The sequence below is a fragment of the Mauremys mutica genome, chromosome 4, assembly GCF_020497125.1.
Source record: "Mauremys mutica isolate MM-2020 ecotype Southern chromosome 4, ASM2049712v1, whole genome shotgun sequence".
NCBI lineage: Eukaryota > Metazoa > Chordata > Testudines > Geoemydidae > Mauremys > Mauremys mutica.
The window spans coordinates 159,834,790-159,850,720 of NC_059075.1; the positions used below are offsets into that span (position 1 = coordinate 159,834,790).

General features: G+C 43.2%; 1 protein-coding gene across 1 annotated transcript; it reads left to right on the top strand.

Moving 5' to 3' along the window:
* The first annotated feature begins 2,529 nt into the window (after positions 1-2,529).
* Positions 2,530-14,772, top strand: LOC123369198 (up-regulator of cell proliferation-like). The gene is made up of 2 exons (XM_045014557.1): positions 2,530-2,551; positions 10,049-14,772. The coding sequence occupies exons 1-2, from the start codon at positions 2,530-2,532 to the stop codon at positions 14,770-14,772; spliced, it is 4,746 nt and encodes a 1,581-aa protein (XP_044870492.1).
* Positions 14,773-15,931: the final 1,159 nt, after the last annotated feature.

Consider the following 15,931-nt stretch of genomic DNA (forward strand, 5'->3'; position numbering starts at 1 on the left):
CATAAAACATATGAAGTGCAACATCATAGTCTACATATTAAAACACAGTTTGCTTGCACCCAGTTTACCAATCAATCTAGACTAGTGCTTCTCAAAGCCGGTCCGTCGCTTGTACAGGGAAAGCCACTGGTGCTATGGGCTGGTTTGTTTACCTGCCGTGTCCGCAGGTTTGGCCGATCGCAGCTCCCACTGGCCACGGTTCACCGCTCCAGGCCAATGGGGGCAGCGGGAAGCGGCATGGGCTGAGGGATGTACTGGCCGCCCTTTGGTTCACCTCCATTGGTTCACCTCCATTGGCGGTGAACCGTGGCCAGTGAGAGCCGCAATCAGCCAAACCTGCGGACGCGGCAGGTAAACAAAGCGGCCCGGACCGCCAGGGGCTTTCCCTGCACAAGCGGTGGACAGGCTTTGAGAAGCACTGATCTAGACAACTCTGTATTGGTGACCTTTCCTCTTCATCATTTACCACTCCCCCATTTTTTGTCACCTGCAAACTTGGTCAGTGATGATTTTATGTTTTTTTTCCAGATCATTCATAAAAATTCATTAAATAGCATAGGCCCAACAACCAGTCCCTGTGGGACTGCACTGGAAATGCACCCATTCCATGATGATTCTCTGTTTACTATTACACTTTGAGACCTATCAGTTAGCCATCTTTGAATACATTTAATTTGTGCCATGTTAATTTTATATCTTTCTAGTTTTCTAATTAAAATGTCATGCAGTACCAAGTCAAATTCTTGTAGAAGTCTAAGTATATTGCATCAACACTATTACATTTATCAACCAGAAAAAAGATATCAGGTTAGTTTGAGAGGACTGATTTTCAATAAACCCATGTTCATTGGCATTAATTATATTACTTTCGTTTAATTATTTTTTAACTGAGTCCCATATCCGACATTCCATAATCTTCCTACAATTATCTGGGTCAACCCTGTTTATTCTTTTAAAATATTAGCACAATTTCAGCTTTCTTCCAGCTACAGAATGTAAACTGGTAGTCTATGGTTCACTTTTTTTAATGGCAACTTGCAAATTGCAAAACATGTAGTTTCTCAATGGGTGCAGATGTAGTATTTTAGGGGAAAAAACAGGCTTTAATTCAAACTTAACACTGTTTTCATATTACTCTCCCCACATATTCAAAGATTATGAGTGAGATGGTAAGAAATCATGAGATTGGCTTAAAAATATGAGATTTCAAATGCAATGCATTTCTATTCATTTATTTATTAATTAAATCTATTTACTTGCCTTCTGGGTTTTGAACTTTTAGATGTCACGTTTTCAAAGTTTTCTTTGCAACCATGAAGTCTAGAATCTTATTTAGAAAAAAAACAACCCCCTTCCCCCATAACAGAGATTCTGATGTAAGAACATGACTCTAAAAAGTGAAAGGGATAGAAACACTGCTGTTTGCAAGTTTGTTATGAAAGGAACATAAATGGGAAGTTAGAAGACTGGTGTTACCATGAGGCTGAGTGAAGGTTGTATGGGTGACTTAAACTGTGAATTTCCATACTTCCAAATATACGGGGGTTATTTTTTGGAATGTCAGCCTTAATTTACAATTTTGTGTATTTATCTATTTTATTGAATATTACAAAACTATCATTTTTGCAATCTCAGTTCTGACTTGTTTAGCTTTCTGACATTTCTCCGTTAATTCCAATGTTCTTGCAAGGCCTTTAACACTCAGATTACTAATGAGGATTTTCAAACTTCACTCCAGTTTAGCAAGGCCTTTTGTCTGGGGAATTTTAATTTCTTGCCTTCCATGTTTGCTCCCATATGGATATTTTTATTTGGTTCTCTTTTATCTCAGTGTCTGCACCAACTGGTGAGACCTCAGCAGCGAGGCCTATGGAAGAGGAAGTGATGGGAGAGCTGGGCAGCAGTGCTACATTGACAAGCTCAGCTGCAAGGTAATAACTCTGTTAGCTTACACGTGTCTGAAAAGAGGGGATTAGATTCACAAAGGGATTAATGCTTTGTGATGCCTAACTTTTAGACACCAAGAAAATCATTGGAATCCACTGTTATTCACAGAGTCTGGGTTAGGCACTAGGCCCTCTGTACAAGAATGGGGAGAGATGGGCACCTCAGACTACGAGTCACAAAAGCCAGCACTTAAAGCCAGCCAATGGGATGTGCTCATGAGAGGGATGTGTGCTAAGCTCCACCCCTCTCCAGAAATAGGCGCCTAAGCGCAGGCTGCTGGGAGGTGCCCGTCTCTACTATTCATGAGTCTCAGCTGTGAACCCTCATTAGAACAGGATCTGGGGTCTCCCACCTCCCCGGTGAGTGCTCCAGCCACCAGGCTACAGGATCATTCCCCCACTCGCTTACTCTCTGGCCCAAATGACTAATTATATAATGAACAGTAGAATGGCTTCAAGAGGAGAGACTGACAGATTCCCCACATCAGAACGTCCCACAGTGGAGTGGTTGGAGCATTCATCTGAGCAGTGGGAGACCCCTGTGGAAGTCCCTTCTCCTCATGAGGTATGGGGGGGACTTGAAATGGAGGTCTCCCACATCCCAGGTGAGTACCCCAACCACTGCGCAAAAAGTGATAAAGGAGGTCTTCCTCCCCTCCCCCAAAGACTGTCCTGTGTGAACTCACCTGAGGGGCCCTATCCAGTAGGCTGCCTCTGAGCACACCTACCAGATCAGGTCCCCTGAGCGAGTGAGGTGGCCAAATGCCTGTCTCACCCCTTCCATGAATTGCTCTGGGGCTTAGGCAGAAGACTGGTGTCTGGATGTGCAGAGGGAGGCAGCAGTGTGTGTAGCCAGGGGCAGAAACACAGGTGCCCAGGAAACTTTTTACTACAAAAATGTAGGTACTGAGTGAGTTTAGGTGCCTACAGGGTGTGGCAGGAGTTTTGTGGATCACAGTATAGCCTCAGTCTGGGGTTTAGATGCCTAAGCAAATTAGGCCAGGGTGACTAGAATGAAAGTGTCTCCTCAGACAGCTCTAAAGTGTCAGTGCCATGATACTGTCACTATTATTGCCACATACTAGAAAAACTCTTCGTTTGTTTCTTGTCTCAAGGCAGCAGATTTCTGTTCGGTACCTCCCTGGGATGAATAATGCTGAGGTGCCATAGTGTTCACCAGTCTGATAGGAGATGCCCTTCCTGCTTGTACTGCGTAGCACATTTGACCTAAGGTCTGTGGTACCAGCAGAGATGCATTGAGTTCTAGGAGACACAGAATTCTGCAGCAATGTTAATTGGTTACAAAATCATTCAGCACCTTCACTTTTACTGAAACTGTTCTAAAAGTGCAGAAAGGATTAAAAAGATAGGGCGTTCGTGTTTTGTATTTGCATTGAAGTGGAGCAGCTTATGAGCTCCAAATAGAAGAGACTCTCTGGACTGTGATTGGCTAGGATAGAGGTGAGAGAAGCACAGAAGTAGGCCTACAGGAGAAAGCAACCGGCATCCATGACTCCTATGATAAAGAAGATAAAGCAGAGCCCCCACTCCTATAGGGTTTAGGAGCTATGCATATAAAATGCTGAGGTCTAAATTAGCTCAACTATACATATAAAATGATGGGGTCTAAATTAGCTGTTATCACTCAAGAAAGAGATCTTGGAGTCACTGTAGATAGTTCTCTGAAAACATCCACTCAATGTGAGGCAGCAGTAAAAAAGTGAACAGAATGCTGGGAATAATTAAGAAAGGGATAGATAATAGGACAGAAAATATCATGTTGCCAATAAATCCATGGTGCACCCACATCTTGAATACTGTGTGCAGATGCAGTTGCCCCATCTCAAAAAAGATGTATTGGAATTGGAAAAGGTTCAGAAAAGGGCAACAAAAATGATTAGGGGTATGGAACAGCTTCTGTGTGAGGAGAGATTAATAAGATTGGGACTTTTCAGCTTGGAAAAGAAACAGCAAAGGGAGATATGATTGAGGTCTATAAAATCATGACTGGTGTAGAGAAAGTAGATAAGGAAGTGTTGTTTACTACTTCACATAACACAAGAACTTGGGGTCACCAAATGAAATTAATAGGCAGCAGGTTTAAAACAAATAAAAGGAGGTGTTTCTGCTTGTAAAATGTTTGATTCACACTATATTGTTTAGATGTTACCAACCCCTACTAACTCCCTATTCATCCTATATATTTTATATAAAATATATAATATTTATTACTTCTTTCAGTGTATACACATACAAAATTGACACCTATCTGAAAACTCCTTTGGTGTCCTTTTCAATAGGTGCAAAATGAACAGTTTCTCTAACTACAGGATATTAAGCTAAAGGCAGTGAAATTCACAGAGTCAGTACCTGACTTCACAGACAAAACATTCCCTTTTCTCCAGTGGAGGAAAGCAATCATATTAGTTCAGGTAGAATAAAGAAAACACTCTGTCTCTGGGAGAAGAGAAAGCTGGTCCCCAGTTTGGGTATGTCAAAGTTAAAATAATATCCCCCCCTCTCTAGCTGGGTTCTGGATATTTTCTTGTCCTTATCTCCATTAAACCACATTCTGTCCAGTTCATTCTGAAGAAGAATTCTGCTTCTCCTTATCAAGACCCAGCCGCTTTAAAATTACCCTCATTCCCTTCTTTTTACTTGCTCCATGATGAGTCTCAGCTAGAAGGCCTTCCCTTCCTTCTTGTATCATACGTTAGCCTCAGGCTGGCCAAAGGAAAACCAAGAAACATACCTACCAAGCACTTTAGAAAACAAACAGAAATCCACTTGTCAGTATTATTAATTAGAAGCTTATCTCATTAAATCTGTCCAAAAGACAATTTTTGGGTTAACTGGCTTGTTTTAGCTAGGCCTGGGCTAAACTTGACCTTTATCTTGGTCAAAGCCAGGGCCTAAACATTTCCTCCATACTACTCTGCTTCACTTTATCTGCCATCCTCTACTTGCTTGGGAAGGAGACAATCCTCTGCTCTCTCAGAGGGATTTTTCTGGGCATGGTCAAAGGGGGCAGCATTAAGGCTGTGAGGGGATATAGTGTGGGAGACTTTACCTTAACTCTGTGTAGCCTGATTTATGTTTATACGTCCCCCACCATCTGGAGGGATGCAGGGCAGTGTGAGGGAAAGGTAGAGCTGTGTCCATGAAGTTTTTTAGCAGTGAATTTCCCTTGTTTTTGGTTGAAGTGGTGGTAGTAAGGGTGGAGCAGGATTGAGTGGCATCTGGTGGAAGCATGAGGAGCTTCCTGGGCACACCTTTCTCCCACATAATGACCAGGTCCTTTCTCCTCTTGGATCCTCCGTGGTCCTGGTAGGATTGAAGGGACCAGGGGCAGGAAGAAGGGTGGTAGCTCAGAGGCTGTATGAAGTGCATCTACCAATTAGAAGTAGTAAGAAGAGGGAAAACGACCCCACAGAGTCCCTACCTCGCATCAAGGCATAGAATAGATACATTACACGTGTGTGTATATATATATAAATAAGTGAATATGTAAACATACCTGAGCTAGCTTTGGTCTAGCTCAAATAAGAATAGCAGCGAAGCCTTGGCAGTATGGACGGCAGTCTGGGACCGTAGATACATACTCAAAAAGCTAGTCTATGCTGCCATGGCTTCACTGCCATTGATATTTGATTGAACTAGAGGAAAAAAAGTTCACATATGTCTACAAGTGCTGCAGCCACACCACGACTGCTGTGTAGGCCTACCCTCAATTGTTTAACAGGCTGAGTGCTTGATACTGAGGAAGGCAGAATCCCAGATTATTACTCACTAACCTGAATCTAATTCTCTCACCTTCACAAATGGTTTCTTGCTCCTTGTCTAAAAAGCATTGTATTTTTTCATTATTACAGATCCCCCGATTCAGTAACCGTGGTCGCTGATGAGAAATCCTTGAAGATTATGTGCAAAGAGCGACGGAAACTGATTAAGATTATTCAAAATGACCCGGGTGGTGTCTTGGATGAGTCACTTGCTCAGTCGCTCATCACAGATGAGGACTATGACAATATGACTATAATATCGGATACAGAGGCGAAAATTAGAAAATTGTTAATTCAAATACAGAGAAAGGGAGCACTGGCCTGTCAGCAATTCCTGGAGTGTTTAGAAACCATGTTTCCGGGCACAAATCAGGATTTACAACATCCTCAGGGTGGTAGGTTATTGTTTTTGTTTATTGGTTGTTTTTGATTTTTTTTTTGCCTTTCAGGACAAAAAAATTTAGTACCGGCAACATCGATCAAAGGCTAATTTCCAAATAGATACACGATTAATGGTAGAGCCTATGTTAATGCAAAGTTATGGCTGAGAATTCAAATGTGTGAAAATGATGAAATTGAAACATATAGTTCACAGGCAGCTATTGTGTGACGACTTTGCTCATGTGTAAAATGATGATATAGTGGTGTATTCTACAAAACCTTTGTGATAGAAATTTACCAATAGAATATAAATATACACACAAAGATCTTCAGGTGGTCAAAATCAGTAGATTTCCATTGTCTTTGGTGGGCTTTGGATGAGTCCTTTTATGTGTAAGGGATAACTCTCAAACCTGTAGAATCTTTCATAGGACAAACTTTTTGAAATGTAGCACTGTCTCTAACCACAGGATCTATGAATCCATCAAACAATTGATGGGTGTAGAGATGTCCACACCCAACGGAAGTCACCAGAGAATCCAGCAGTTATGGTTAGCGGCAGAAGGCAAACTTCCCTTGCTTATATCCAGTGCCGTGTATATGTCATGATTCCACAGTCACAAAATTCACCCTTTGCTACAGAATTTTGAGCCAGAAACTGAACTTGTTCGTTTAAAAAAAATGTTTCTAGCATTTTTGATTGCAGAGATCATCTTGATAGCATGAAGTACAAGTGAATTTAATTGTTGCAGTGACATCTGTGAACTTGCCCAGATGAGCCCCAAAGGCTTCCTGATTCCACTGCCATGGAATCTGGCATTTTTCCAAGGTGCCCCCAGAATCCAGTATTTTTGCCATGGGGCTGGATAAGCAAAATCCTCCAGAAATGAAAAAGAGCTAGAGATAGACCCAAAGGTGAAGCCAGTTGAAGGCCAATGGTCTGTCAAATTTTTACATGTCTGTTTCCCCCAGTTTGTGTGTCAGGGACACCAACAAAGCCATAGTGCTCCAAAGAACCACTTTGGATTCTAGCTAGAATGGTTTGCGGGTGCCAGGCCCACCGGGGTTATGTAACCTGATACGGCAATGGAAATCAAAGAGAATATTTATAAACATTTTGTAGTTTATTGGGAACTGGTTTCAGAACAGGGATAGAATACAGTGAGGAGCGACAACCATAAGTAGGTGCACAGCTCCCCTCTGGGGCTCTGATCAGAAAGGAACATGACTAAGAATTAACGTGACTAAGAAGATCTCCCTTCGAAGAGGCCAGAACGCTGCTGCATCCATTGCATTTTTTTATCCAAAGCTTCATACCAATGTACTGGATAAGTAGCTCTTCTATTATAAAATAGAAACTATGTAATGAAATGCAGAGGCAGGAGCAGTGAATGAAATAAAATACACACAGAAAACAGGAAGAGATTGAAGAGAATTAGACACTAAGTAACTTTTCTCCTCTTGTTTTCTTGCTGGAAGGATTAAATCAGGAATCTCAGACTCTGCAAGCCCCAGAGCTGGGGGAAAAAGAGGTCATAAATCCAAAACTGGAATTAGATATTCAACAAGACAGAAAGCAGGAGGAGACAGACCTTTCCAAAGGTAATTTCCTCTGATGACCCTTCCTTCTGTAGTGGGAGTTAACACCTTTAGAAGAGCTTGGCGCTCCCAGGTGTGATTTGGTGTGTGTGAGAGTGAAGAATTTTCTTGGTATTCTGCATAGATTTGCTCAGATTCAAACAAGGATGCCATGGAAACCCAGTCAGTGGCTTAGAGGCAGAAACACAGGGACTCTGCTTAAAATTTGGTCTGTATTGATCAGTGTGGTGCTCTGAGCCACAACTGTTAGCTGATCCATGTTCCCATGAAGGCCAGTGGCAAAGCACTGGGACCAGTGGCAGCTACTGCTCAAAATAAATGGTGGCATTATAGCCTCTAAACATCTCCTCCTGTTTCCCTCTGCCCCACACCTATTCTTCTCCTCTCTTTATCCTTCCCCCATTTGGGCCAACCAGATATTTCAAGTGAAAATATGGGGCATCTGTACAGGGAAGAAGGGAGACAGTTGTTGGGAAGGTTGTTGACCAGCGGTGTAGTAAGGAGGAGGGAGAGAAAAGTGCCTTTTCCTCCTTCCTGCTGCTAGCTACCTCCCTTTTCCTTGAGATGGATGACTGAGGGGCTGGATGAAATGATGAGGATTGTGACTGATGGGTTTGTCAGAGGCTGGAGGAAAGGATGGGGGTTGGAGTGAGAGTGGGTTTGTGCAGGGGTGAGGGTCTGAAATGGGCTGTGGGGTAAGAAAATGGAGGAAACTCACATGTAAAAACTAGGAGGAAAGGAGGTATGGCATGAAAAGAGAAAAAGCAAAGACAATAAGGAAGGGGAAACCTTCCATTAGGGCTACCTATCTGGCAAAGTGGAAAAGATTTTCCTACTGGTGTGAACCCAAGTGTCTTTAACCACTTGAGGTTCCTATCCTGATTATTTTTTACTATCGCCTACACCTTAAGCAACAGGGCCTGTCTCTTTCATCCATCAGAGTGCACCTGGCGGCCATTTCAGCTTTCCATCCAAGGGAGTCTGGGCGCTTTCTCAAATCCCATGGTGGGGCGCTTCCTTAAAGGGCTGGAGCGGGTGTTCCTATATTCTCATCCCCAGTCTCAACCTGGAACTTGAACCTGGTCCTCTCCAAACTCATGAGCCCACCATCTGAGTGCCTGGCCACTTGTTCTTTCCCCTACTATCTTGGAAGGTAGTGTTACTGGTGGCCATTACATTGGCAATGAGGGTGTCTGAACTGAGAGCTCTCACCTCTGAACCCCCTTACATGGTGTTTCATAAGGACAAGGTGAAGCTTAGACTGAATATGCACTAAATTCCTCCCCAAGGTGGTCTCCCAATTCCACATGGGTCAGGACATTTGCTTGCTGGTGTTCTTTCCAAAGCCCCACATGAGCCCACAGCACCGCAGCCTACACACGCTGGATGTTCAAAGAGCCTTAGCTTTCTACATAGAGTGCACAAAATCCTTCTGCAAATCAACCCAATTGTTCGTTGCTGTAGCTGATAGAATGAAGGGCCTTCTAGTCTCTGTGCAACACATATCCTCCTGGATCACAGACTGCATTTGCACCTGTTATGAGCTGGCCAAGGTCCCACCCCCAGCAATTATGGCCCATTCGACCAGAGCACAAGCATCTATGACTGCCTTTCTGGTGCAATTCCCCATCCAGGAGATCTGCAAGGCAGCTACCTGGTCTTCATTGCACATGTTTGTAGCTCACTATGCTGTCGACCAACAGGCCAGAGATGATGCGGCAGTCGGCAGAGCTGTCCAATCAATCATTCCATGACTCCTACCCTCCTCCAGTGGTAAGCTTGGAAGTCATCTAATTGGAATGGACGTGATCAATCACTCAAAGAAGAAAAGACGGTTACTTGCCTCTCTTAACTGTTCTTCGAGATGTGTTGTTCATGTCCATTACAATACCCACCCTCCTTCCCCTCTTTTGGAGTCTAAAGCAAGAAGGAACTGAAGGGGGGCCGGTCCGGCAGGGTACTATATACACTGTCATAATGGCACCACATTAAGGGGCTCCCCTGCCATCCTGATGGGAGCTGCTAAGGGGAAAAGTTTCCAACATCCATGCACGCAATGCGCCCACACCTAATTGTAATCTCGAAGAACAACAGTTATGAGAGGTAAGCACAGAAGTAATCCTGTTGGCTTTATTTATATTGTGCCATATAAATAAGAGAAGAATTGAGCCCAGGATGATTAATGCATCTGTCATTTACTGGGTACTGCTTTTCTTTAAATTACAATTCTCTTTCCATAACTCCCACAACATCAGCCAGTCTAAGGAATTAGTAAATGGTATATGAAGTTATCATTTTCTACTCTGAAAATTTAGTTTATGTTTTCACTTCCTTTTGCAGAAAGAAGTAAAGCATTTCAAGATATTCTGTCCAGATTAAACCTGGAGAAGCACAGAAGCAGGAAGATCAGGCTGAGGGATGTCCTGGAGATCTGCCCAGGAGGCATCAAAAACAGGATTCCAGAGGCATTAAGTGATTTACCTTGGCATTTCCTGAGGAAGGTCATGGCTGTGAATGGGACAGCCAGAAATACAAGCATTGGGCACAAGGCTCCTGAAGAAGAAATGAGTGATGATAATAAAGAGCTACATATTGATGACAATTTCTATGTTAGTGATGCCGAGATAAAAGTTTCCCTGCACCCCCTCGATGTTCTCTGCGCCGTTCTGCTTTACTCAGACAGTTTCCTGCAGCAGGAGATCCTGTCCAAAATGTCCATGTGCCAATTTGCCCTCCCTCTGCTGCTACCTGCCCTTGACATCCACAAGTGCACACTAATGCTGTGGGCCATGAGGGACATTGTGCGGAAGTGGAGGCCGCACTCCCTGGCAGAGAGCAGAGGGTTCAGAGAGGAGAGCCTGGTGCTCACGTCAATGCCAACCATTTCCTTTGTGCGGTTGGGGAGCTGCAGCTTCTCCAAGTCCAAACTCCTCAATGATGTTCTCAGCCCCTCCCAGCAGCACCAAAATTTCTTCATCCATCGTGACATGGAGTCTGGGAATGTTCTTCGGCAAATTGCAGATGGGCTGGTTGAGATTTCCTGGTATTTCCCTGGTGGAAATGAGAATTCAGATCTTTTCCCAGAACCTGTGGCAGTTACAAATCTGCGTGGAGACATCGAGACGCAGTGGCTGCAGTTTAGCTTTTTAACAGAGGTCTCCTCAGCAATGTTCATAGTTACTGAGAGCATCAGTGAGCGAGAATATGAGCTGTTATCCTCGCTGAAAGAATCAACAGCTAAATATTACTTCATCCTTAACTACAAGAATGAGAAACCCATAGAAACTCTGGGATTCCTTAATAAGCTGGCCCCTGTGCTGAAGCTGAGCAAATCACAGCTACTTGTGAAAGATAGTACCACTAATAATGCAGGATTTGTGAAAAAGGTGCAGTCCACCATAGGAAACATAATGAACTCATCTCCCAAGACAGTGAGTTTGGAAGCTATGGCTGTGATGGCACGTGACCTAGGAATCCAGGTGGATGAGGATTGTCAGGCATGTCAGTGTGCGAGGAAATGTGCTGAAGAAATCACTGCAGAAATAAGAGATGTGGCAAAATACAAAAGAGAAATGTTGAGACTCCAAGGGGACCCATGGAAAAACTTGGCTAAAGTGGAAAAAGAGCTGTGCCGAATGAAAAGCCAAGGAGACATGGCCACTGAAGACTATAAATCTGAGCTGAAACAGAAATGGTTAGAGATACGCAGACAGCAGAATCAGTGTGGCCTTACTAATGGTTTGACTAAGTTCATCAATGGAATAGAACACTTGCCTACAGTGGAGAAACATTACTTCCTGAAATGGATGAAATTTAGCCTCGATAACACTGCCAGGGGAAATCTTTCTAAAATGCGGGTTGAGTATAAAACGAAATGTGAAACTCCAGGAGCGGATCGAAAACAGCTGGAAAAACTAGATAAATTAATAGCTGACAGTTCCCTTGGGGTGGAGCATTTCATACGTGAGTTGGGGCAGTTCTATGAAGCTGAATGCTCAATAGTTAAAGAAGGCAATAAGGCAGAAAATCAGAGACAATTCATCCATCTCCCAGCCATAGCAGCTGACTTGATGCTGGAAGGGTTTCCTATGGAGCTGATTGATGGAGATGCCTCCAACATCCCCATGAACTGGGTAGTAGATGTTCTAACTCATCTCAATATCAGACTAGAGGGTAGATCCATAATGGTGGTTATAACAGTGCTGGGAGTGCAGAGCACAGGGAAATCCACCCTCCTCAACACCATGTTTGGCCTGCAGTTTGCAGTGAGCAGTGGCCGATGTACGCGAGGAGCCTTCATGACGCTCATTAAAGTTACAGAAGCTGTTCAGAAGCTAAGTGGCTGTGATTTCATCCTGGTGATAGACACAGAAGGTCTGAAGGCCCCTGAACTAACGACATTGGAAGACAGTTATCAACATGACAATGAGCTGGCCACACTGGTGATTGGACTGAGTGACATAACCATTGTTAACATGGCCATGGAGAATGCCACCGAAATGAAGGATATTCTGCAAATTGTGGTCCATGCCTTTCTCAGAATGGAGGAAATAGGACAAAAGCCAAACTGCCAGTTTGTGCATCAGAACGTCAGTGATGTGTCTGCACATGACCAGAATATGAGGGACAGGAAGCATCTACTGGAGCAACTGAATGAAATGACGAAAGCTGCAGCAAGGATGGAAAAACAAAGCAGGGAAATGGCGTTTTCTGATATTATGGAGTATAACCCAGAGAAACACAATTGGTACATCCCTGGGCTGTGGCATGGAGTCCCTCCCATGGCTCCAGTAAACACTGGATACAGTGAGAGTGTGTGTGAGCTAAAGAAACACCTATTTGAATTCATAGAGAACCGTTCACGTTACAGAGCTGTCAAAGACATTCCTGAATTTATTGAATGGCTGAAGAGTCTGTGGAATGCAGTAAAACATGAAAACTTCATCTTTAGCTTTAGAAACAGCCTTGTTGCTGAAGCCTATAACCAGCTGTCTATGAAGTATTCTGAATGGGAGTGGGATTTCCGCAAGAAGATGTATAGCTGGATATCCGATAAAGAAACTTTCATCCAGAACCAGCCACCAGAGAAACTAGAGGGTGATCCTTTAGCAAGTTTAAAAATTGAGGCACAAGGGAAACTTCAGGAGGAAGAAAAGAAGCTCTTGGATAATTTAGAACAGTATTTTAAAAGTGGAGCTTCAAATTTGAACCTGATAGAAAAGTACAGAGAAGATTTCAAAAGGAGCGCAAATAGCCTCAAAAGAGAACTTGAAAGTTATTCAATCAGTAACTGTGAGGAAGCAATTCGAATCCAAAGAGGACAGCACAAGATAGACACTATCCAGACTGGGTACAAACAGACAATTGAAGGGAAAGTTGACAGACTCTTGGCTGAATGCCGAAACAGAAAACATAAACTAGACAATGAGAAACTGAAAATAGAATTTGAAACAATGTGGCGAAAAACCTTGTCAGAGTTAAAGCTCAGTAGTTTACAGAAACGTCAAGTTGTTCAAGATATGGATCTCCAGCTGAGAAAGGATTTTGAGAATCGAGGGAGTGCCATCAATCAGATGCTACAACATGCAAAAAGCCTGCTGGGTTATAGAATGAAGTCTTTCACAATGAAGAAGGAATACTTAGAACTAAAATGGACCACAGCAGTTGTGGAATTCTTCTTACAGGACTGTCACCGTAAAACTGAAGAGCTTGCTCTATCTTTAATGGATGAATGCAAGAAATACATTGAAGAAAAAGTTAAATCCAAAACAGACTATGATGAAACCTATTGCGGAGAACTGCTGCATATGGTTAATGAGAGGTTAAAACGGGAAGATGTTCAGAAACTTCCCACTACCCCTAGTTTTGAAGTTGACCTGAAACTTCACATTTTGGGGGAAGCAGCTTGTGCGTTTCAGAAGATGCATGAAGATTTTATCAAAGAAAACGATCCTCAGCAACGTCTGGAGAAGCTGAAACCTCAGTATTTCTCCATATTTATGGATCTCTATTTGGAAAAGGATGAAAGCCAAACAAGGGCCAAAGATTTCTGTTATCAGTGTCTCAAACCTGCCTTGGTGGGTTATGTCAACAAAAGGCTCGGACTAGAAATAGTTGACAATTTTCTCAGCAGTGAACAGGCCGTTGAATACGCCAGCCGAAGCTTCTTTCAGTTGTCTGTGCTAAAGAAGCTGCTGGAAGAGATGAACTTTGACAACTATGTGAAATACATACGTAACTATGAAAAGTTTGTCAAATCCTGGATACAGAGATGTCTGATAGATCACTATGGAGGGAAGACAAGTTTGAGAGAGTTGGAGAAAGGGATTCTCTCCACAATAATAAATAAAATCAAAGGAGTTCTGAAAAACTCCATAAATAAAAACAATAAGACAGTTTCTGCCTTTTTAGACAGCTTTTGCAAAGAGCTGCAGCAGGACCTGGTCATTTCCTGCAATAGCTTAGTTGGAGTACAGTTTAAAAGCACAGCAAAAATTGAGCAGCTTTCTGATAACATTCGAACCTTCCTTCTGGAGTTAGAACAACAAATCTTAACCCAGTTTAATCATTTGCAACTTGACACCAAACTCTCCAACCTGTCAGTGAAGCCCCAGGATGAGATCTTCAAGCGAGTGTTTGGCTGTGGGAAGCAGTGTCCATTCTGTAAAGCCCCCTGTGAAGCAGGAGGCACTGACCATAAAGAGCATTTTGTATCAGTCCATCGACCCAAAGGATTAGGGAACTTCAGGGATCGTGATTCACAAAAGCTTGAGCATTCCATATGCTCCTCTGATGTGGTTTCCAATCGTGAGTTCCAAACTGCAGCCACAGCAGGAAAATTTCATCCTTTCAAAGATTACCGCCATTACTACCCAGACTGGCGCATTCAGCCTGATCCCAGCATTGATGCTTCTGATTACTGGAAATTTGTTTTCAAATCATTCAATGACCAGTTCGCTAGGAAGTATGATGCTAAAGCAACAGATCTCCCAAGAGACTGGAAAAATATCACTAAAGAGGATGCCCTGCGGGGCCTAAAGCAAGGGTTTTATCTGAAAAAATAGACATCTCAAGTGTATCTTTGAATCGGATACACTTCAACAAAACCAAACCCTTGATTTAAAAAAATGGAATATGAACAAATCTGACAGCCTGGACCTTTTTTTAAATTGAAAACTAAAAAAAATCAATTGCAGGTCACGTCTTCCAATTAGTGCAAGGCTGCTGCACAGGTACAGCCCTACCAGAGCAAACTGATAGTCCCTGTCTCCTTGCTGAACCAGAGTAACAGCCCATCTAGCCTGGTATCCCCACCTCTCTGCCTGATTGGATCAGACCAATAACCCATATAGCCCAGTATCCCACCTCCTTGCTGTATTGGATGAGACCTAAAGGCCATCTAGCTCGGTATCTCATCTTCCTGCTGTACTGGATGAAACCAGGGATCCATCCTGTCTCTGACAGTGGCCATTACAAGATGTTTCAGTGGGAGGTGCAAGATACCATCTAATGGAAATTTTATAGAAACATGTTTAGAGAGGAAGCTTCTTCCTAACATAACTATGTAAACAGGGTCCGAATGAGTTCTCCCATGACATCTAGCTGGGAGTGGGGAGCAACTTTAGGAGCAAACTGTATTTACATGAACTCACCTACTCTGCCTAGATATCCAGCAGATATAGAGGTGTTGCTCAAAGTGGTCAATTTTGACTGGTTTTGGGTTACAAATCACTTTAGTACTGAATGAAGGGATAGTGAAATGTTGTTGTCAGTGTTGCATTTATTGTATGAGTAAAGGGGAGCAGAACTGTGCTTAACCTGTCTCGAATGAGGGGTCACCCTAGCTGAAAGGACTCATTAAGCCAGGGGCTCGAATGCCTGACCCCTGTGAAAGAAAAGGGGGTGAGGAGAGGTATCTCTGCCAGGAGATGTGCACGCTCCCTGGTCTGGTTTAACCTGCTCCTCCCCACTCTTCAAAAGATAGCACTAAATAGGCTCCATTAGGAGCCTTTTGTTATTTTAAGTGTTCAAAAGAGCTGACAACTACTTGTGGCAGGACAGCATTTCTGCCCAGCCTAATAGCTGAAAATTGCTCAGGGCTTGGCTACACTTGTGAGTTAGAGCACATTAAAGCAGCCCTGGGTGCCCTAACTCACGACCTGTCCACACTGGCAAGGCACGTAGAGCACCTGGACTCTGCAGCTGGAGCGCTCCTGGTAAGAC